The sequence below is a fragment of the Dendrobates tinctorius genome, unplaced genomic scaffold, assembly GCF_039654945.1.
Source record: "Dendrobates tinctorius isolate UK_male_01 unplaced genomic scaffold, ASM3965494v1 ptg000005l, whole genome shotgun sequence".
Lineage (NCBI taxonomy): Eukaryota > Metazoa > Chordata > Amphibia > Anura > Dendrobatidae > Dendrobates > Dendrobates tinctorius.
This window is the reverse complement of record NW_027361673.1, coordinates 31,401,272-31,423,780: the sequence shown is the minus strand read 5'-3', so window position 1 is coordinate 31,423,780 and position 22,509 is coordinate 31,401,272. Positions and strand designations below refer to the sequence as shown.

General features: G+C 43.8%; 1 protein-coding gene across 1 annotated transcript in view; it reads right to left on the bottom strand.

Moving 5' to 3' along the window:
- The window catches only part of LOC141084511 (collagen alpha-4(VI) chain-like), a 376,083-nt gene that overhangs the window by 177,859 nt on the left and 175,715 nt on the right, over positions 1-22,509 (bottom strand). The window contains exons 13-15 of the mRNA XM_073569263.1: positions 10,351-10,429; positions 1,076-1,221; positions 871-963 (exon numbers count right to left, since the gene is read on the bottom strand). Coding sequence (XP_073425364.1) covers positions 871-963; positions 1,076-1,221; positions 10,351-10,429 — 318 coding nt within the window. The remainder of the gene's footprint in view (positions 1-870; positions 964-1,075; positions 1,222-10,350; positions 10,430-22,509) is intronic.

Genomic DNA, 22,509 nt, shown 5'->3' with positions numbered 1-22,509 from the left:
TTTTATAAGTCGTCATAAACTTGTAAATAACTCATGAAAGAATAAAGTTACGTCAAAACCAAGCACACCATTATTTTTCTTGTGAAATTCTCAATCTGTTTGATGTGTCACATGACCCTCTTCACATTGGAAAAAATAAAGTTGGATCCAAAATGGCCACCATAGTTACCACTCATCTTGAAAAGTTTTCCCCTTCCCATATACTTTTCCCCTTCCCATATACTAATGTGCCACAAACAGGAAGTTGATATCACCAACCATTTAACATAGAAACATTTTAAAAAAAACTCATACAACAAGATATGGCCTTCCCAAAACCCTGTCTGATGACAAATGCACATATAGCAGGATGCAGCAGGCCTCCACTAATAAAGGCAAGGGGCAGCTCAGGTGCAAACTACTGATAAAAACAACCACCCCACACCTACCAGACAATGGAGGGGTTGGCTGCCTAGTAGAAAAATACACACAGATGAGGCCTGCTGCATCCTGCTATATGTGCATTTGTCATCAGACAGGGTTTTCGGAAGGCCATATCTTGTGGTATCACCAACCATTTCCATTTTATTTAGGTGTATCGATAACAATGTCCCACCCTGTATATCCAAAATTTGTGTAGAATTCTAAGAACAGAAAGGCTCATGCACATGGACTTATCACATGTCAAAGTTTCCGTATTATATGTCAAAGTTTCCATACTATTTTGTGAAAAAAAGTTAAAAATTTGCATGCGCCATCATATCCATGGCCTTCTCCTCCAGAATATTTGCAGTATAAATTGCAATGCATCATAGATGCATCATACAGTGGCATATGGAGAATGTAAGCGAGTGCTATATGGAAAAAAATATATGCGTGATCTTTTCTTACCTTTATTCCCGAAGGACCTTGAGGACCACGTAGACCATCTTGACCTAAGCATTTACATATCACATTACAACATTTTCTTTCAGCAACTGTGTCCTATTGAAAGGTAAAATTAAAAAAAAATACAAAAAAATAAGTAACACATACACAGAAAGAAGATTTCTTGAAAATTTGTTAAAATGTGGTATCATTTTGTTTTTCAGCTTACAATTTCCTTCAACATTACACTTTGTAAGTCATAAATTCCAATGCTCAGCGGTTGATGATAAGAGAATCCCCTGCCAAATTCTATTTCTTGTAATTCATTTATATTCTGGGCACTTTCTAGACCGACCAATAATAAACCATCAAGGCCTGGAAAATAAGAGAATGGTTTTGTTTATACATGCTCTGAAAATTGATGTAATTGTGAATTTAAGAGAGAACTAGTTGCAATGTAGCATTATTTTCAACATTATCTGTTGGGAATACCAGTTATCATTTCCATACATTTATAAGGAGTTGTATGGCACTCTTTTTTTTTTTTTTAATAAAAATGGTATTGTTCTAAAAAGGAAGTACCAGACAACCCTCTGAAATTGATGGGATTAGTACAAAAAAAGTACTAGACAAACGCTTAAAATCCAAAATGTATCAATAATTCTGAAAATACTTACATACAAATCAATGACAGACCTCATGATTAGAAAAATCACAGTTGTATCATGTGGCAGATATTCAGTGTCTTCTGTATCATATGAATAATTAACACACATACCCACCCATGTGAAGCTCAACATATCTTCTACCCGTACTTTTACTTTATTGTCTTATAGGCCATCATTAAAGGAAACTTGTCTGTAAAAACATATTTACCTGTAGGCATAGTAGTATTCTGCAGGTTAATGGTGTTATAATCATGTTTGGCAGTCTAAGGCCGGGGTCAGACATGTGAGAAACTCGCATGAGTCTTGCATCTCAATACCTGGCACTGCCGCTGCCACTCAGGACCAGAGTGTAAGGCTGCACATATTTCTATGAAGCCGAGTGCTCTGGTCCCGAGTGCCGGGTATTGAGACGCGAGACTCATCTGAGTTTCTTGCAAGTGTGACCTCGGCCTAAATGCGAGAGTGGCTATAGGGCAAAAATTAAATTATATTCTCTCTACAGCTGCTAGTTTCCTGTCTTCAGGGCGGCACAGGGAGCACTCAAAAGTAATCTATATATATATAAACGCCTTATCGTGTCTGTCTGTAACCGAAATTGCGGGCCGCTGACTGGTCGCGGCCGCCAGGCCCCCGCCAGGCCGCAACCAATCAGCGACAGGCGCAGCTGTTTGTAACGTAAGCTGCACCTGCGGCAGGCCTTAATCTGTAAAAAAGAGAATTAAAATAAAAAGTTATTCTCACCTTCCGACGGCCTCCTGTCTTCTTTTCACGCGTCCGGCCTCGGGTTCCCAGTAATGCTTTGCGGCTTAGACCGCTCATGACGTCACTCTCACGAGAGCGAGAAAGAAGACCGACGTCATCTGCGGTCTAAGCCGCAAAGCATTACTGGGAATGCGAGGCCGGGCGCGTGGAAAGAAGACAGGAGGACGTCGGAAGGTGAGAATAACTTTTTTCTATTTTTTAATATTATTTTTGTACAGGGCCGTGGCAGTGATTGGTCGGGGCTACAGGGCCGCGTTGCTGATTGGTCATGGACAGAGGGCCTCAATGCTGATTGGTCGAGGCTACACTGAAAGGGGGTGAGGGGACCATGCATACCAGGAAAGAGGGGTGAGGGGACCATGCATACCAGGAAAGGGGGGTGAGGGAACCATGCATACCAGGATTGGGGGGTGAGGGGACCATGCATACCAGGATTGGGGGTGAGGGGACCATGTATACCAGGATTGGGGGGTGAGGGGACCATGCATACCAGGATAGGGGGTTGAAGGGACCATGCATACCAGGATTGGGGGGTGAGGGGACCATGCATACCAAGAAAGGGGGGTGAGGGGACCATGCATACCAGGATAGGGGGGGTGAGAGGACCATGCATACCACGAAAGGGGGGTGAGGGGACCATGCATACCAAGAAAGGGGGGTGAGGGGACCATGCATACCAGGAAAGGGGGGTGAGGGGACCATGCATATCAGGATTGGGGGTGAGGGGACCATGCATACCAGGATTGGGGGGTGAGAGGACCATGCATACAAGGACTGGGGGGTGAGGGGGCCATGCATACCCCATAAGGGGGTAAGAGGACCATGCATACCAGGATTGGGGGATGAGGGGGCCATGCATATCAGGAAAAGGGGGTGAGGGGACCATGCATACCAGGAAAGGGGGGTGAGGATACCATGCATACGAGGATTGGGGGGTGAGGGGACCATACATACCAGGAAAGGGGGGTGACGGTGAGCATACATACCAGGATTGGGGTGTGAGAGGACCACGCATACCAAGAAAGGGGGGTGAGGGTCCATGCATACCAGGATAGGGGGGTGAGGGGACCATGCATACCAGGATAGGGGGTGAGGGGACCATGCATACCAGGATAGGGGGGTGAGGGGACCATGCATACCAGGATTGGGGGTTGAGGGGACCATGCATACCCGGATTGGGGGTGAGGGGACCATGTATACCAGGATAGGGGGGTGAGGGGACCATGCATACCAGGATTGGGGGGTGAGGGGACCATGCATACCAGGATAGGGGGGTGAGGGGACCATGCATACCAGGATTGGGGGTTGAGGGGACCATGCATACCCGGATTTGGGGTGAGGGGACCATGCATACCAGGATTGGGGGTGAGGGAACCATGCATACCAGGATAGGGGGGGGTGAGGGGACCATGCATACCACGGAAGGGGGGTGAGGGGATCATACATACCAAGAAAGGGGGTGAGGGGACCATGCATACCAGGAAAGGGGGGTGAGGGGACCATGCATATCAGGATTGGGGGTGAGGGGACCATGCATACCAGGATTGGGGGGTGAGAGGACCATGCATACCAGGACTGGGGGGTGAGGGGACCATGCATACCCCAAAAGGGGGGTAAGAGGACCATGCATACCAGGATTGGGGGGTGAGGGGACCATGCATATCAGGAAAGGGGGGTGAGGGGACCATGCATACCAGGAAAGGGGGGTGAGGATACCATGCATACGAGGATTGGGGGGTGAGGGGACCATACATACCAGGAAAGGGGGGTGACGGTGAGCATACATACCAGGATTGGGGTGTGAGAGGACTATGCATACTAAGAAAGGGGGGTGAGGGGACCATGCATACCAGGATAGGGGGGTGAGGGGACCATGCATACCAGGATTGGGGGGTGAGAGGACCATGCATACCAGGACTGGGGGGTTAGGGGACCATGCATACCCCAAAAGGAGGGTAAGAGGACCATGCATACCAGGATTGGGGGGTGAGGGGACCATGCATATCAGGAAAGGGGGGTGAGGGGACCATGCATACCAGGATAGGGGGGTGAGGGGACCATGCATACCAGGAAAGGGGGGTGAGGATACCATGCATACCAGGATTGGGGGGTGAGGGGTCCATACATAACAGGAAAGGGGAGTGACGGTGAGCATACATACCAGGATTGGGGTGTGAAAGGACCATACATACCAGCAAAGGGGGGTGAGGGGACCATGCATACCAAGAAAGGGGTGTAGGGGGACCATGCATGCCAGGATAGGAGGGTGAGGGGACCATGCATACCAGAATTGAGGGGTGAGAGGACCATGCATACCAGGATTGGGGGGTGAGGGGTCCATACATACCAGGAAAGGGGAGTGACGGTGAGCATACATACCAGGATTGGGGTGTGAGAGGAACATACATACCAGCAAAGGGGGGTGAGGGGACCATGCATACCAAGAAAGGGGTGTAGGGGGACCATGCATGCCAGGATAGGAGGGTGAGGGGACCATGCATACCAGAATTGAGGGGTAAGAGGACCATGCATACCAGGATTGGGGGGGTGAGGGGACCATGCATACCCTGAAAAGGGGTAAGAGGACCATGCATACCAGGAGAGAGAGGTGAGAGGACCATGCATACCAGGATTGGGGGGTGAGAGGACCATGCATTCAAGGATTGGGGGGTCAGAGGACCATGCATACCAGGATAGGGGGTTGAGGGGTAGCATGCATATCAGGATTGGGGGTGAGAGAACCATACATATCAGGATTGGGGGTGAGAGAACCATACATATCAGGATTGGGGGGTGCATTATTTCATTATTATTAAATCTTCAAAAATAAACTGCATATATATTCTAGAATACCCGATGCGTTAGAATTGGGCCACCATCTAGTAATAAATAATAATAAAAATAAGAATAGACAGTGAGCATGCTATAATCACCATCTGCTCCTTGACTGAAAACCTGCTCTGCAGCGTACTTGAGTCACTGATTTTGGACTATTTCATGCTGTGTATGTGCTAATTGTATGTTACTTCTAGCATTACTGTGCACATACTGTATCCTGCTTATCATAAGATGTTACTCATTCCTGTATATGGCATGACAGGTTATTGACATTTTATTCCGGGGTGAGGGTTTGATTGTCACCTGCAAAGACTTGCAGAATTAGATGCATGATTTACTATTATACCTGCTGAATCAAATGCTCATCTTATTTTTTCCCACTTTTTGTCTGGGATTTTATGATAATATATGAAATAATAAATCTTATATATTAATGGTATCATGAATAGAGATGGGCGGACGCCTGAATGTTCGGGTCAGGCAGGTTATGGCCGAACAGTTACAAAAAGTTTGGGTTTGAGTACCACAATAGTACCCGGACCCAAACCCGGATCCCATTTATTCATATGGGCCCGAACATCCAGAGTTTACAATGCTGTTATGTGCATGACAGTGCAGAAAACACCACTTCTGATCGGCAGTGACATCATCACCGTTGATCAGAGAGCTGCGGTTCCATCATTGTCAAAAGACAAAACTATCAGCTTCAGCAAGGCTGGATGTTAATTCCACTGAATCCCTCGTCTCCTGTAACAAAACAAAAATAAAAAAATAACACTATCCCTCACCAGTCCGTCGTTCTGTCCCACACCGTAATCCATGCCTGGGGGATAAACAGTTTTCAACCTGGATGGTGCCAAGATGAGACCCTCCTGGCTGAGAACCACTGGTGAATGATCTGCTGCGAGCAGAGCCTCAGTGACTAGCAGTGACGTCATTGCAGGTCACTGAGGCTGCGTTTGTAAATGAACTGTGATGACCTTGGTGAGAACCCTGCTAGCACCATGAGAAAGTCTCACGGTGCAGAGGCGAGTTCATTGCAGTTCAAATTTACCATTGTGAAATTCTCCCTGTGAACTGCGGAGAACTCACCTCTGCATGTGAGACTTTCTCACGGTGCTAGCGGGGATCTTACCGAGGTCACCACAGTTCAGCCCGGCTGGGAATGCAGCCTCAGTGGCTAGCAGTAACCTTGATAAAGTCACCACTGTTCACTGAGGCTGCACTCGCAGCAGTTCAGTCACCAGTGGTTCACAGCCTGAATAGTCGCATCTTGGCGCCATCCATGTTAAAAACTGTTTATCCCCTGGACATTAATTACAACATAGGACAGAATGAGGGAGAGGTGAGGGATATTTTTGTTTTTTTAGTTTTTGTTTTATTACAGGAGATAAGGGATTTAGTGGAATTAGGAGTTAGGTGAGTATAACTGTGTTTGTTATTTTTAAATAAAAATTGAAAATTGTGTTTTGTTTTATTTCTAATAAAATACTTTATTCTGGCTGTGTCCATATAACTATAGGATTAGTAATGGTGTCTTATAGATGCCTCTTCATTACTAAGCCATGGGCTTGATGTCACCAGACAATATAGAGGTGACATTAACCCCACAAATATGAACCCCACTTGCCACTGCTACAGTGAAAGTGGGAAGAGCCGGGCAAAGCACCTTAATTGGTGTGCTGTTATGATTGAGTCACCGTAGGAGGCAAAAACAGAACTGCTAGCTAAGTCCAGAAAACCAGAGAAGTTGGCAGCTATCGGATTGCAGACCCCTGAACCTATCAACACAACTATCAGTAGCCGTGGGGGGTTCCTACGACGCCCTAGACCCCTCGATCACAGCCGGAGAAATAACTAGGCCTAAAGAAAAAAAAGGGGAAAACTAAACTGCTCCAGAGCAGACCCCAAAGCAAAAGGCAGCCCCCAACATATAATGACGGTGAAGCAAGATGAAAACACTAACACAGACAGAAAGATAGACTGAGCAAAGACGGGGCCCAAACTACCTAGATAGGAAAGGACAGGAAGGCTGCTGTCTGCAATCCGTGAAAAACCCTATGAAAATAAGAGCCAACAGACTGACAGTGAAAAAGGCCCTGAAGACGCTAGGCTTCAAAAAAGCTATGTCAGTACTCAGGAATATTCTGAAGACAGAGCTACAGGCAAAAGGAGATTCAGCTCACCCCAGCAGGGAATGGCAGAATCAAGAAAAGCAAGGAAAACAAAACTAAACACTAATGCAAACAGGCAAAGCAGAAAAACTTAGCTTAGAGGAGCAGGAATCAGACTGGTGTCCTAGAAGTCCACAGAGAAATCACCCGCAGGGCAGGAGGGCGTCGGCAGCCTTATATCCAGTCTGTGACTCCACTCAGCCAGTCATCCTCATCAGGCTCAGGTGCCTAATAATCAGGCTCATTACCTTCCTTCACCAGAATAGGGAGTTCACCAGACCTCAGTGACGAAGGGGAAAATGAACTCACAACAGTGTGCCTTTTCTGGGAGGCTGCGGGCTACTATTTTTAGGCTGGGGGGGGTCAATATCCATGGCCCCTTACCAGCCTGAGAATACCAGCTCCCAGCTGTCTGCATTAGCAAGGTTGGTTGTCAAAAATGGGGGGGGACCTCACGCTGTTTTTTTAAATTAATTTTTTACAGCACAGGAGCTGGCTGATGAATACTCCCATCAGCCGCTCCTGCTCTCGCTGATATTAACGGCACCTGGCATCAGCTGATGGGAGCAGTAGTCCCATCAGCTGACACCAGTGACCAGAGGTAAACAAACACCCGGTGTTCAGGCAGCCAAACCCGATGAGTAACACGGACTTCCTGGTGAAGTCCGTGTTCAGTGTCCGTGCCCGAACAGTAGGTGTTCGGTATGGACGCAGAACTTTAATGTTCGGGTTTGTCCATCTCTAATCATGATGTGCAATATTTAATAATAATAATAATAATAATAATAATATTTTGGGAAGCCAGGATTCAAGATGACTCTCAAATCGCAATGTTTAATGTGCATAATAATTTATGAGAGCATTTAAAGAATAGAAATACACTGGCAAATGTTTCTAAGAGTTGATACACAGCCATTTTGCATCTATATGATTCAACTTAAATGCTGCCAGCTTTGAGGATGACATAAAAAAAAATAACTAGATGCTCTGGAGAATATCTTCTGTGTGAATTGACCAGTTCTGCAGAGTTAAAGGGCCTCTATCAGCACAAAATGACTTAAAAGTAAGGCACGCTGCTTGGTGCATCACAGCAGGGTCAATCATATAAATATACCTTCCCACCTCCTTGTTTTCCATCCTTTTCCATCTTCCCTTTAATTGATTGACAGCTCTGGCTTCACAGGGCCAGAGAGGGGCAGATATTGATGGAAAGCAAGCAAGTGGGAAGTTATATACAGTCATGGCCAAATGTATTGACACCCCTGCAATTCTGTCAGATAATACTCAGTTTCTTCCTGAAAATGATTGCAAACACAAATTCTTTGGTATTATTATCTTCATTTAATTTGTATTAAATGAAAAAACACAAAAAGAATTGTCCAAAAGCCAAATTGGACATAATTCCACACCAAACATAACAAAGAGGGTGGACAAAAGTATTGGCACTGTTCGAAAAATCATGTGATGCATCTCTAATTTGTGTAATTAACAGCACCTATAACTTATCTGTGGCACCTAACAGGTGTTGGCAATAACTAAATCACACTTGCAGCCAGTTGACATGGATTAAAGTTGACTCAACCTCTGTCCTGTGTCCTTGTGCGTACCACATTGAGCATGGAGAAAAGAAAGAAGACCAAAGAACTGTCTGAGGACTTGAGAAACCAAATTGTGAGGAAGCATGAGCAATCTCAAGGCTACAAGTCCATCTCCAAAGACCAGAATGTTCCTGTGTCTACCGTGCGCAGTGTCATCAAGAAGTTTAAAGCCCATGGCACTGTGGCTAACCTCCCTAGATGTGGACGGAAAAGAAAAATTGACGAGAGATTTCAACACAAGATTGTGCGGATGTTGGATAAAGAACCTCCACTAATATCCAAACAAGTTCAAGCTGCCCTGCAGTCCGAGAGTACAACGGTGTCAACCCGTACTATCCGTCGGCATCTGAATGAAAAGGGACTGTATGGTAGGAGACCCAGGCAGACTTCACTTCTTACCCCGAGACATAAAAAAGCCAGGCTGGAGTTTGCAAAACTTACCTGAAAAAGCCTAAAACATTTTGGAAGAATGTTCTTTGGTCAGATGAGACAAAAGTAGAGCTTTTAGGGCAAAAGCATCAACATAGATTTTACAGGGGAAAAAAGAGGCATTCAAAGAAAAGTACACGGTCCCTACAGTCAAACATGGCGGAGGTTCCCTGATGTTTTGGGGTTGCTTTGCTGCCTCTGGCACTGGACTGCTTGACCATGTACATGGCATTATGAAGTCAGAAGACTACCAACAAATTTTGCAGCATAATTTAGGGCCCAGTGTGAGAAAGCTGGGTCTACCTCAGAGGTCATGGGTCTTCCAGCAGGACAATAACCCAAAACACACTTCAAAAAGCACTAGAAAATGGTTTGAGAGAAAGAACTGGAGACTTCTAAGGTGGCCAGCAATGAGTCCAGACCTGAATCCCATAGAACACCTGTGGATAGATCTAAAAATGGCAGTTTGGAGAAGGCACCCTTCAAATATCAGGGACCTGGAGTAGTTTGCCAAAGAAGAATGGTCTAAAATTCCAGCAGAGCATTGTAAGAAACTCATTGATGGTTACCGGAAGCGGTTGGTCGCAGTTATTTTGGCTAAAGGTTGTGCAACCAAGTATTAGGCTGAGGGTGCCAATACTTTTGTCCGGCCCATTTTTGGAGTTTTGTGTGAAATGATCAATGTTTTGCTTTTTGCTTCATTCTCTTTTGTGTTTTTTCATTTAAGACAAATTAATTGAAGATAATAATACCAAAGAATTTGTGTTTGCAATCATTTTCAGGAAGAAACTGAATATTATCTGACAGAATTGCAGGGGTGTCAATACTTTTGGCCATGACTGTATATAAATGATTGGCCCCGCCATGAAGCACAGAGTGCCTGTACTTGGTTTGAACAGTCATTCTGTGCTGCCAGTCCACTTCAATGGGTGAAGTCGATGGTATTACCGATCTTTTTCATTCTTTATTTTATGTGTATTTTAATATGTATATATAGGCATCAGAATATTTGAAAGCTTGGTATTATCTGCAAACCTCTTTTATGAAGGGATTCCGATGTCTCCTTGAGGGTCTCTACAGAATCATCCAAACCATCAGTGAAAACAATCATAACCTAGAAATAAGCACATTAACACTTAGCATTAAGATTTATTGTATTTTATTCACATCTGTAACTTAATTCAAAGGTATTGCAGTTTTAGCAAGAAAATGTCATTGTTTGATAATAAATGTTATTACATTTTACCAAAATACTTTCTGCATCAATTCTCTCCAGTTTTCAGTTCTGTTTCATTAAATATGAGCACTATAGAAGTCCTGACAGCTATATATTTTGTAGCATGCGTGTAGTAGTATACTCACCTACCGCTGGTCTGTGGAATCCAACATTGTTCTTCTCCACTTTTCCCACTGACGCATCGCTCTGCAGACTCCCCGGGTCACACTGTCCTCTGCGAGAGCAGAAAGTAACTTTTACAGTGTAAGTCTATGGAGCTCCATAGACTTACATTGTAAAAGAGACTTCTGACTCACGAGTACAGAGTGAGTGAGTATATTAATTCACACATTTAATCACAAAAAATATAGATGGGAGTACGTCTTTAATGAGTAAATAAACTTTCATTATTTTTTTTTTTACAATTTTTTTACAAATTGACCACCATGGAAAGTTATGAAACTTTGCAAATCACTATATTAGGGGATTTTTTTTAATCCTGTAAAAGAAATGCATGCAAGTGGCTTCCAAACCACTGATTTTCCTCATACTATTTGTCTGCCTTCGGCGATGTTGATATTAAAATGTACTCATTTGAAGTACAGATGCTGGCAGTGAAATTGTCAGCTCAGTGCCTTTGTCTCACTAACTCTGGAGATAAGCTACTGAAGGAAATTCTTCTGATAAGGCCATGTTCACATGCTCCGTATTTATTCAGTATTTCACATCAGTATTTGTAAGCCAAAACAGGAGTGGAAGAAAAATGTAGAAGTGGTGATGTGTCTCTATTATACTTTTACTCTGTCCTACTCCTGATTTTGGATTACACATACTGATGTAAAATACTGACCAAACACTGAGCATGTGAACGTGGCCTAAGCACAACACTCAGAGGAGGAGACTGCTATCATCTGTTCTCCAAAAGAGCAAAGTCTGATATCAATGCGGCTGAAGGAAGTCAAATAGACTAGGGAAAAAACAGGGGTTTGGAAGCCACTTACATGCAATTGTTTACAGGAACAAAGACGAAAACTCTAATAAAGTGGTGTACATAGTTTCTTTCCTTGCTTGACAAAAATATGAATAAAATAAAGCTTAGTCAATAGTTAATTATTTTCTTCCAAATGATGATCACAAAGGTGCATGGCTCATTACACTACTATTATCAGAGCTGTATATTACAGCTGAATGGACATACAGTGGGGAAAATAAGTATTTGAAAACACTGCTAATTTTGCATGTTTTCCCACCTACAAAGAATGGAGAGGTTTATAATTTTTATTGTAGGTACACTTCAACTGTGAGAGACAGAATCTAAAAAAATCCAGACAATCACATTGTATGATTTTTACATAATTAATTTGCATTTTATTGCATAAAATAAGTATTTGATACAATAGAAAAACAGAACTTAATATTTGGTACTTTGTTTGCAATTACAGAGGTCAGATGTTTCCTGTAGTTCTTGACCAAGTTTGTGCACAATGCCGCAGGGATTTTTGCCCACTCCTCCATACAGATCTTCTCCAGATCTTTCACGTTTCAGGGGGTGTCACTGAGCAACATTCAGTTTCAGCTCCCTCCAAAGATTTTCTATTGGGTTCAGGTTTGGAAACTGGCTAGGCCACTCCAGAACCTTGAAATGTTTCTTACAGAGCCAAAGCCTAGTTGCCCTGGCTGTGTGTTTCAGGTCATTGTCATGCTGGAAGACCCAGCCAAAATCCATCTTCAATCCTCTTACTGAGGGAAGGAGTTTGTTGGTCAAAATTTTACAATACATGAGGTCATATATCCTCCCTTTAATATGGTGCAGTCATACTGTTCCCTTTGCAGAAAAGCACTCCCAAAGTATGATGTTTTCTTCACCATGCTTCATGGTTGAAATGTTGTTCTGGAGGATGTACTCATCCTTCTTTTTCCTCTGAACACGGCTACTGGAGTTAATACCAAAAAGTTCTATCTGACCACATGACTTTCTCCCATGTCTCCTTTGGATCATCCAGGTAGTCATTGGTGAATTTCAAATGGACCTGGACATGTGCTGACATGAGCAGGGGGACCTTGCAAGCACTGCAGGATTTTAATTCATGACAGCCTAGTGTGTTACTAATGGAAATGTTTGAGACTGTGGTTGTAGCTTGCCTCGGGTCATTGACCAGATCCTCACGTGTAGTTGCTGGCTGATTCCTGACCTTTCTCAAAATTATCCTTAACAAACCAAGGTGAGATTTTGCCAAGGAAGGTTGACAGTCATCTTGTGTTTCTTCCATTTTCTAATAATTGTGCCAACAGTTGTCGCCTTTTCACCAAGCTGCTTGCCTATTGTCCTGTAGCACTTTCCAGCTTTATGCAGGTCTACAATTTTGTCCCTGGTGTCCTTAGACAGCTCTTTGATCTTGGCCATGGTGGAGATTTTGACGTGTGATTGACTGAGCGTGTGGACAGGTGTCTTTTATACTGGTAACAAGTTAAAACAGGTGCAATAAATACAGATAATAAGTGCAGAGTAGGAGGGCTTCCAAATGAAAAACTAACAGATTTGTGAAAGACAGAATTCTTGCTGGATGGTAGGTGATCAAATACTTACCGTATATACTCGAATATAAGTCGAGATTTTCAGCCCAAAAAATTGGGCTGAAAGTCCCCCTCTCATCTTATATTCGAGTCATATACAAAGGGGGTCAGAGGGGGAGGGGGGGGGCGGGGGTGTCAGGTCATACTTACCCACCTGACGCTGTCTCTTGAGCCCCCAGCTTCTCCCTGTGCTCTCTCTTCCTGCCTTCAGCGGTCACGTGGTGCCGCTCATTAAAACTCATGAATATGCGCATATTAATGAGCGGTATCACAAGACCGCTGAATGCAGGAAGAGAGAGCGCGGAGAAGCTGGGGACTCAAGCGACAGCGTCAGGACGGGTAAGTATAGCGATACTCACCTGTCCTGCGTCCATGGCTGCTTGCTGCTGTCTGTCATCGGTCAGTGACTTCAGACAGCAGAGGGTGCGGTGACGTGGTTAGTGCGCGCCGCGCCCCCTGCAGTCTGAACGTCACTGACTGATGACGTGCAGATAGCGGTGAGCAGCCATGGACGCAGGACAGGTGAGAATCTGACACCCAGCGACGGAGAGGTGAGTATGTCATTTTTTTATTTTTACATGCAGCAGCAGCATGGGGGGCAGCATATGAGGGAACAATCTATGGAGCTATTTATGGGGGCAGCATATAAGGGAACAATCTATGGAGCTATTTATGGGGGCAGCATATGAGGGAACAATCTATGGAGCTATTTATGGGGGCAGCATATGAGGGAACAATCTATGGAGCTATTTATGGGGGCAGCATATAAGGGAACAATCTATGGAGCTATTTATGGGGGCAGCATATGAGGGAACAATCTATGGAGCTTCTTCTGAGGACACCATATGGGGGAATAATCTATGGAGCATTTCCCACCCTAGACTTATACTCGAGTCAATAAGTTCTCCCAGTTTTTTGTGGCAAAATTAGGGGGGTCGACTTATACTCGGATCGACTTATACTCGAGTATATACGGTATTTCATGCAATAAAATGCAATTGAAATATTTAAAAATCATTCAATGTGATTTTCTGTTTTATTTCTAGATTTTGTCTCTGACAGTTGAAGTGTACTGTACCTACAAATAGGGATGAGCTAGTATACTCGTTAGGATTCGGTACTCGGCGAGTAATGAGGTACTCGCAGTACTCAAATCCTAGCGAGTAAATTTCACTACTCGCTACTCGCCTTGCAGTATTCGGATCTCCCGCCCGGCATGTGTTAGCCAATCACAGTAAAGCCACCGCCATCTTTTGTTGTGGCATTACTGTGATTGGCAGGCCACGCAGCATCACTGTATCCCTGGAGAGCAGTCGCATCAGCTGATGCGGCTGCTCTCCACGGGAAATTGACGTGGGACTCTCATTATTAATGGTATTACGGAGGAAAGGTGAGTATAGGTTGCTTTATTATTTTAATTTTTGTACAGGTGATCAATGGCTTCGGGGAATTAGGTGTGTGCGGTGAGTATGTACTCTATGTTATGTGTTGTATGTTATGTGTATGTACTGTGTGTTATATGTTGTATATTCTGTATGTCTTTTTTTTTTTTAAATTCACCACATTAGCTGGATGATGGGAATACTACTTTCCCATCATCCGCTAATGCGGTCACTGTAGCGGGCATAGCCAGATGGGACAAGTAGTCCCGGAAGATGCCCGCACAGCCTGCACAGGCCCCGCTGTTATGAATGGGTCACCGAGGAGGCAAGCAGGCCCAGGCTAAGCCACAGAAAACCAGAGAGGTTGGTAACTAAGCGGATTGCAGACACCTGATTCCTATCCACACAACTAGCAGTAGCCGTGGAGCGTACCTATGATGATCCTAGATGCCTCGGCACAGCCGGAGAGCTAACTAAGCCTAAAGCAAGAAAGGGGAAATCTAACTGCCCCGGAGCAGACCCCAAATGAATAGATTGCCCCCAAACATATATTGTCGGTGAGACAAGATGAAAGCACAAACACAGGTAGGAAAATAGACTGAGCAAATGATGGGGCCCACACTGACTACACAGGACAGGAAAGGAAAGACACTGTCTGCAATCACGCATAAAACCCTGCAAAAAGTCCAACACATCTGATGCACAAAAAACACTGAAGTCACACGACTTCGCCCGAACTATATCTGCACTCTGGTATATTCTGAAAGCAAAGCAAAAAGAGACCAATATAACAGGGGACAAAACAAACTGGCACAAGCAGTAACATATGGGCGGTGATTCAGCACAGCCCCAGCCGGAGCTGGCTGACCCACACAAAGCAAAGATAGACAAAACCAGATCAAATGCAACCAGAATAGCAAATGAACCACTTAGCTGAACCATGCAAGGACAGAGCAGGAGACATCAGACCTCAGAAGGCACAGGAAGAAAATCACCAGCAGGGATAGAGGGAGTCATCTGTCTTAAATCCCAATCTTAAACCACAGATCTCCAATCATCATCCTCATTATCAGGTGGCCAGCCTCTGTCAACCAGATCAGCTCCACTACCTCCAGTAACCACCAGAGGGAGCCCAGAAAGAGAACTCACAACCCCTCTGTCAATCTGACCAGCTGCACTACCATCAGTAATAACCAGAGGGAGACCAGAAAGAGAATTCACAACACCCCGCACACACATACCGCCCCATAGACCCCCGCACACATTCTCCACACACACATAATCTCTGTCCACACACATTCTCTGCCCATTACTCTAATTTCCCATAGACTTACATTGGACTCGCTACTCGTTACGAGTACCCGAGTATTAGGAGCTACTCGTAACGAGTACAGCGAGTCCAAGTATTTCACTTCTCGCTGATCCCTACCTACAATAAATATTACAGACCTCTCCATTCTTTGTAGGTGAGAAAGCTAGCAAAATCAATAGTGTATCAAATACAGTGGGTACGGAAACAATTCGGACCCCAATAAATTTTTCACTCTTTATTTCATTGCAGCCATTTGGCAAATTCAAAAAAGTTATTTTTTTATCTCATTACTCTGCACCCCATCTTGACGGGGAAAAAAATAAATGTAGAAATTCAGGATTCAGACTCTTTGCTCAGTATTGAGTAGAAGCACCATATTGAGCTAGTACAGCCATGAGTCTTCTTGGGAATGATGCAACAAGCTTTTCACACTGGGATTTGGGGATCCTCTGCCATTCTTCTTTGCAAATCTTTCCAGTTCCGTCTGGTTGGATGGTGAACATTGGTGGACAGCCATTTTCAGGTCTCTCCAGAGACACTCAATTGGCTTTAGGTCAGGGCTTTGGCTGGGCCAGTCAAGAATGGTCAGAGTGTTGTTCTGAAGCCACTACTTTGTTTAACTGTGTGCTTACGGTCATTGTCTTGTTGGAGGGTGAACCTTCAGCCAGGTCTGAAGTCCAGAGCACTCTGAAAGAGGTTTTCATCCAGGATATCTCTGTACTTGGCCACATTTATGTTTCCTTCAATGGCAACCACTCGTCCTGTCCCTGCAGCTGAAAAACACCCACATAGCATGATGCTGCCACCACCATGTTTCACTGTTGAGATTGTATTAGGCAGGTGATGAGCAGTGCCTGGTTTTCTCCACACATACTGCTTAGAATTATTACCAAACAGGTCTATCTTCATCTCATCAGACCAGAGAATCTTATTTCTCATAGCCTGGGAATACTTTGTGTGTTTTTTAGCAAACTCTATACGGGCTTACATATGTCTGGCACTGAGGAGAGGCTTCCGTTGGGCCATTCTGCCATAAAGGCCCAACTGATGGAGGACTGCAGTGAAAGTTGACCTTGTGGAACTTTCTACCATCTCCCTACTGCATCTCTGGAGCTCAGCCACAGTGATCTCGGAGTTTTTCTTTACCTCTCTCACCAAGGCTCTTCTCCCATGATTGATGAGTTTGGCTGGACGTCCAGGTCTAGGAAAACTTCTGGTGCTCCCAAACTTCTTCCATTTAAGGATTATGGAGGTCACTGTGCTCTTAGGAACCTTGAGTACTGCAGAAATTCTTTTGTAACCTTTGCCAGATCTGTGCCTTGCCATAATTCTGTCTCTGAGCTCCTTGGCCTGTTCCTTTGACCTCATGATTCTCATTTGGTCTGATATGCACTGTGAGCTGTGAGGTCTTATATAGAAAGGTGTGTGCCTTTACAAATCAAGTCCGATCAGTTTAATTAAACACAGCTGGACTCCAATGAAGGAGTAGAACCATCTCAAGGAGGATCACAAGGAAATGGACAGCATGTGACTCAAATATGAGTGTCTGAGCAAAGGATCTGAATACTTATGATCATGTGATATTTTGTTTTTTCTTTTTTAATAAATTTGCAAAAATTTCTACATTTCTGTTTTTTCCATCAAGATGGGGTGCAGAGTGTACATTAATGAGAAAAAAAACAACTTTTTTGAATTTACCAAATGGCTGCAATTAAACAAAGAGTGAAAAATTTAAAGGGGTCTGAATACTTTCCATACCCACTGTACTTATTTTCCCCACTGTATATCCTGGTAGTATATAATGAAGGTTCTCACAGATATGGAAAATCTAAGAGGTATTAGTATATCAGAAATATGCATAACTTAGAGATAACCTGTCTTCAGGATATTATACTAACTAATGGCATGTGTGTAAAGATGCTTTAATACTGATCTTGCATGTAGAATTTTGTTTTTCCATCTTAAAAAATCTAGCATTTAAATTTAATGAAAATAAGCTGAAGTGCAGTGCGGTGAAACACTGCACTTACAGCTCTTATGCCGCTCTCCTTTATTCCCGCCCACTGCCAGTCTCCGGTCTCTAATTGACAGGTCACTTTTGGTTCAGTGACCTGCCATCCCTGACCAAAATGCAATCAGTGTCATTGCCTAGGGCAACAAGCCCTATCAATGATGGCACTTGTGCAGTATCTTGTGCAGGGGAGGCAGGTCACTGAAGAAAGGGTGGCTTGTTGGTCACCTTGCTGCACTTGAGGCTCATTAGCATAAGATTGGAATTATTGAAAATGGAAAAGTGAAATTCTACATGCAAGATGAGGATATAATGAGCACTAAATCATCTTTTTACACATGCCATTAGTTAGTGGTATGAATTCCTGATGTTCCTTTAATGTTAGTGTTTACTTTTAGTTAATAAAAGTGCACTAAGTTTTAGTCCACAATCTTCACTCCTTCATTGATTTCCTGACTTCCTCATGTGCCGTTTGCAACCTGATCAATGCTTCATATTTTTTCTTGTGAGATTGTCTCTCCCAGGAATATGGATGTGAGTTCTTTGTCTCTTCCACTAAAACATGCTGCATGGATACTCTTTGTCTATCCAGGGTGCTTCTGTCTTCACTTGCTTTCATGTATCAGCACAACTTCAATTCTGTGCTTTCCTCTCTATGAGTTTTTTCCTTGTCTACTGTATTCAGTATAATCTGCACACTCTCCACTGAAGGTCTCTGCACAACCCTTTCCTCCCACTCCTGCTATCTCTTTTACTGGTGGAGGACCATTGGAAGAAGGTGCTCCAGTGGATTTGTATCAGTTTTGCAAAAAGAACACAGATATGTAAAGTGCTTACAGCCCTGAAAAAAAATAAATACAAAATTTTGAATTCTATAAATATATGTATCAGGACATAGTAAAAAAAAAAAAGTGGTCTTAAAAGTAGATAAATGCAATCTCAGATGAACACCCTATGAATCAATATCTTGTAGAACCACCTCTAGCAGCAATAACCTGAAGTAATCATTTTCATTATATGACTTTATCTGTCTCGGGTGTGTCAGAGGCTGCAGACAATTGCTCTGCATCTGACTGCAGAAGTTCTCAGCAGTTTGCTTTGCAGATTTCTTCCTGGTCCTTCTGACTCTAGGACCCAGTGGCAACCTTCCCCTGGCTCTAGTTGACACACCTGGACCAAGGTGTTTATAACTCCCAGTTTGCTGCTGGGCGTTGCCGGTGATATTTCTATTTAAATTTCCCTGTTGAGGCTTGGAGCTATAGCAGTTGGCTATCTTCCTGTGTCTGTGTTTCTCTCTGAATCTACTCAAACTAAGGGTGTGTGCACATGCTGCGGATTCTGGTGCGGATTGATCTGCGCGGATTTTGCAGAATCCACAGGTAAATCCGCAGGTCAAAAGACCTGCAGTTTATCTGCGGATTAGCATGTGGTTTTGCCCTGCGGTTTATCTCCTCTACAATGGAGGAGATGGTAAACCGTAGCGGAATCCGCAGAAAGAATTGACATGTCAATTCTTTCTGCGGATTAGAAATCGCAGCAAATCCGCGTGGAAAAATCTGCACCGTCTGCACTGCGGTTTCCATTTCCCATAGGATATTATGGTACTGTACACCACAGCAGAAACTGCTGCAGATCCGCAGGGCCAAAACCGCTGCGGATCCGCAGCAGAATCCGCAGCATGTGCACACACCCTTAGCGTTCCCCTTGTTTGTGTATCCCATCTGTCTTTAGTTATAGCAGGGATCAACGAGCGCACACTATGTCCTCCCCTAAGCAGGGCTTACTCCTATGGTCAAGCAGGGTTTAAGTATCCTGCTTGGCGATAAGTGCAGAACCTATATAGGGACATTAGGGCAGACAGGATGACATTAGATCTGCCTAGGGGTCTCCACTCCCCCCTTCTCTAGTGTTGGGTTCCCTTCCCCTTATCCCTTCGTGTTGCACTTAGTCTTTCCTACACTGTGCGTGATATTATCAGTCTTTTACATCATTCTGGGGGAATTTTGTCTCACTTTTTGTTTTACATTGCTTAAGTTTATTGGGGTTTGTGGCACTTTATTATGCACAACTCTTTTAAGGTCCCGCTATAGAATTTCAATGGAGTTAATTTGTAGACTTTTACTGAGCCATTGCAAAACCTTGACTCTTTCTTTTTTAGCCATTGAGAAGTTGATTTGCCTGTGCATTTTGGATCATTGTACTGCTGCATTACCCAGCTTTGGCCTAGCTTTTGGCTATGGGCCTCACATTTGACTATAAAATACTTTAGCACACAGAGGTCTAAGGGGTAAGGTTTCTCCTTGTGGAGAGTGACATGCCAGCTCTGGCTTGTCAAGGTAAGGAGGCTTATTCGCCATGCAATGCTCCTCTGGGAAATTTAATATGCAAAGAAAGAGAGAAAGAGGACTTGAACTCTATAGCGCCACCTGTTGGTAGTAGCGATCCTACAAGTCACAATCAACCCTTTAACGAGTTTTGTAATATGACTTAAGATAAAAGCAAAATCAGACTCTCCATTTGCAGACACGTTGTTTTAGGCTATTGGTCCTTGTCAGTGCAAAGTATGAGAACTGATTTGGCTAGGTGAGAGGCTCTGGACTGAGGTCTAAGGGGTAAGGTTTCTCCTTGTGGAGAGAGTGACATACCAGCTCTGGCTTGTCAAGGTAAGGAAGTTTATTCCCCATGCAATGCTCCTCTGGGAAATATAATATGCAAATTGCCTCTTTAGAGAGAAAGAGGACTTGAACTCTATAGCACCACCTGTTGGTAGTAGCGATCCTACAAGTCACAATCAACCCTTTAACGAGTCTTGTAATATGACTTAGGATAAAAGCCAAATCAGAATCTTAATTTGCAGACACGGTGCTTACTCTAAAGTGAGGGGCTCCAAATTGTTTGGAAATTGACTTATGTTATAACCCTTCCCAAACTGATGAGCAGCAACAATTGCTACCAAAAGGTCACTGCTGACTTCTTTATATTTGCATCTACACCTACACCTACATACATCTACACCTCATGTCTGAATACACTAGACCAGCAAACTGCCAAAACTTCTGCTTTAAAAGAGGTGATCACACTTGTTAATGAAAAGATTAATCAAATGCATTTGATAAGCAGCACCTGGCTTTATTCCTATAGAAGCAATAAAGGTATAATTTTTCACACATTGCCTCAACAATTTGACCTAAATTGTCTTAAATAAATTATGATAAACTGTGAATTTGTCCTTCTAAGGACCAGATGTTTTCTTTATCATATCCTGATGAGCAAAACTATAGAGTTCAAGGAGAGTGTTCTTTGTTTTTCTCACAACTGTATGGCCCTTTTACACTAACCAAAACAGGTTATTAATTGACCACCAGCTGGCTACATACAAGCCGGTTGGCAGTCATTTGCTGCTCTGCTTATACAGACTCACAAACATATCATACCACATGCCTGCTGAATGCTTGTTATAGAGAAAGCCTCAGAGAACTTGCCAAAGTACCTGTTGTATGTAATAAGTAGCACATGGCCACAAAGATTTTCCCATCAGTTGTCTGAAATGATCTCATACTACCGGGGTCACTATGACTGTTATGAAATTACTACTCACAACATGCCCTGATCTGAATTTTGCTTTCTCCAGTCATACTATGACAAAGATGCCCTCAGTACAACGCTGAAAAAATACACCCTTACCCACTCATATCCTTCAGAGCCTAACCAACTTACCTTATGCGCATGACTAGATTTCTAATTGTGTGAAATATGACATTTTCATCTGTAAATCAGATAAATTAGCTGATGTTGACTAGACAGAAGTTAAAGGAAAGGGGGAACATCCTGCAGATACATATCCTGTCTCTGTGTGTGTTTGTTCTCCGCTACTCGAGTAGGCCTCAGACCATAATCTGGCAACCTTCCAGCATATCGATCTCCCGTTGAGAGATAAAGATCAAATCACAAACTCATCAGTTGGCGTCCCTGGGTGGGCTGGTTACAACAGAAGACCCCAGTATCCTGAAATCCGGCACCCGCAGACTGAAGGCCTAGAGGACACACAGATCAAAATCACCGGTGAAGGTAAGAGCCATTGATTCTTACAAATTCTGTGTCTCCCCTCTGCTAAATGCTCTGAACCGGCTTTTGGGGTACAGTATAGTCTGTCTTCTTACATACCAGCGCTAAGAACCGTAGAATATCCTTGTGATACATAATACGTATGCTGGAGGGAGAAACCTAAAAGCTGCTACGTATGATTGCGCATGAATGCTTGAACCAACCTTGAGGTTACTAGGAATTCTTTACTGTGTTTTTGCCCCTTGGGAGCGTCTCTCCATGGTAACTGGCTTGCCAGGATTCATGTGAGGACACGTCTCTGGCGGCATACGCATAAAGAAGGCTGCGTACGTCCTCTTGGAGAGTGCTAGAGGTACTATTACGGTGTTAAAACGCCGGATACAGACAGGATAGGTCTATCCACCTTCTATTCTGTCTGACACGCACAAACTGCCCTCTAATGGTGCTAAAGAACTTTGAGGTAGTAGGGATTACATTAGCCTGCATACTAATGATAGCTTTAGTCTTCTGGTTGATAAATAAGATCTCTGAGTATACAAGGCTCAGCAGGTTTAGTTGAGGGAAAAGATTTTTACTGGGCTAATAAGAAAATTTGGGGCACATTAGTCTGCCTATAGTTAATTGGATTTGCTCT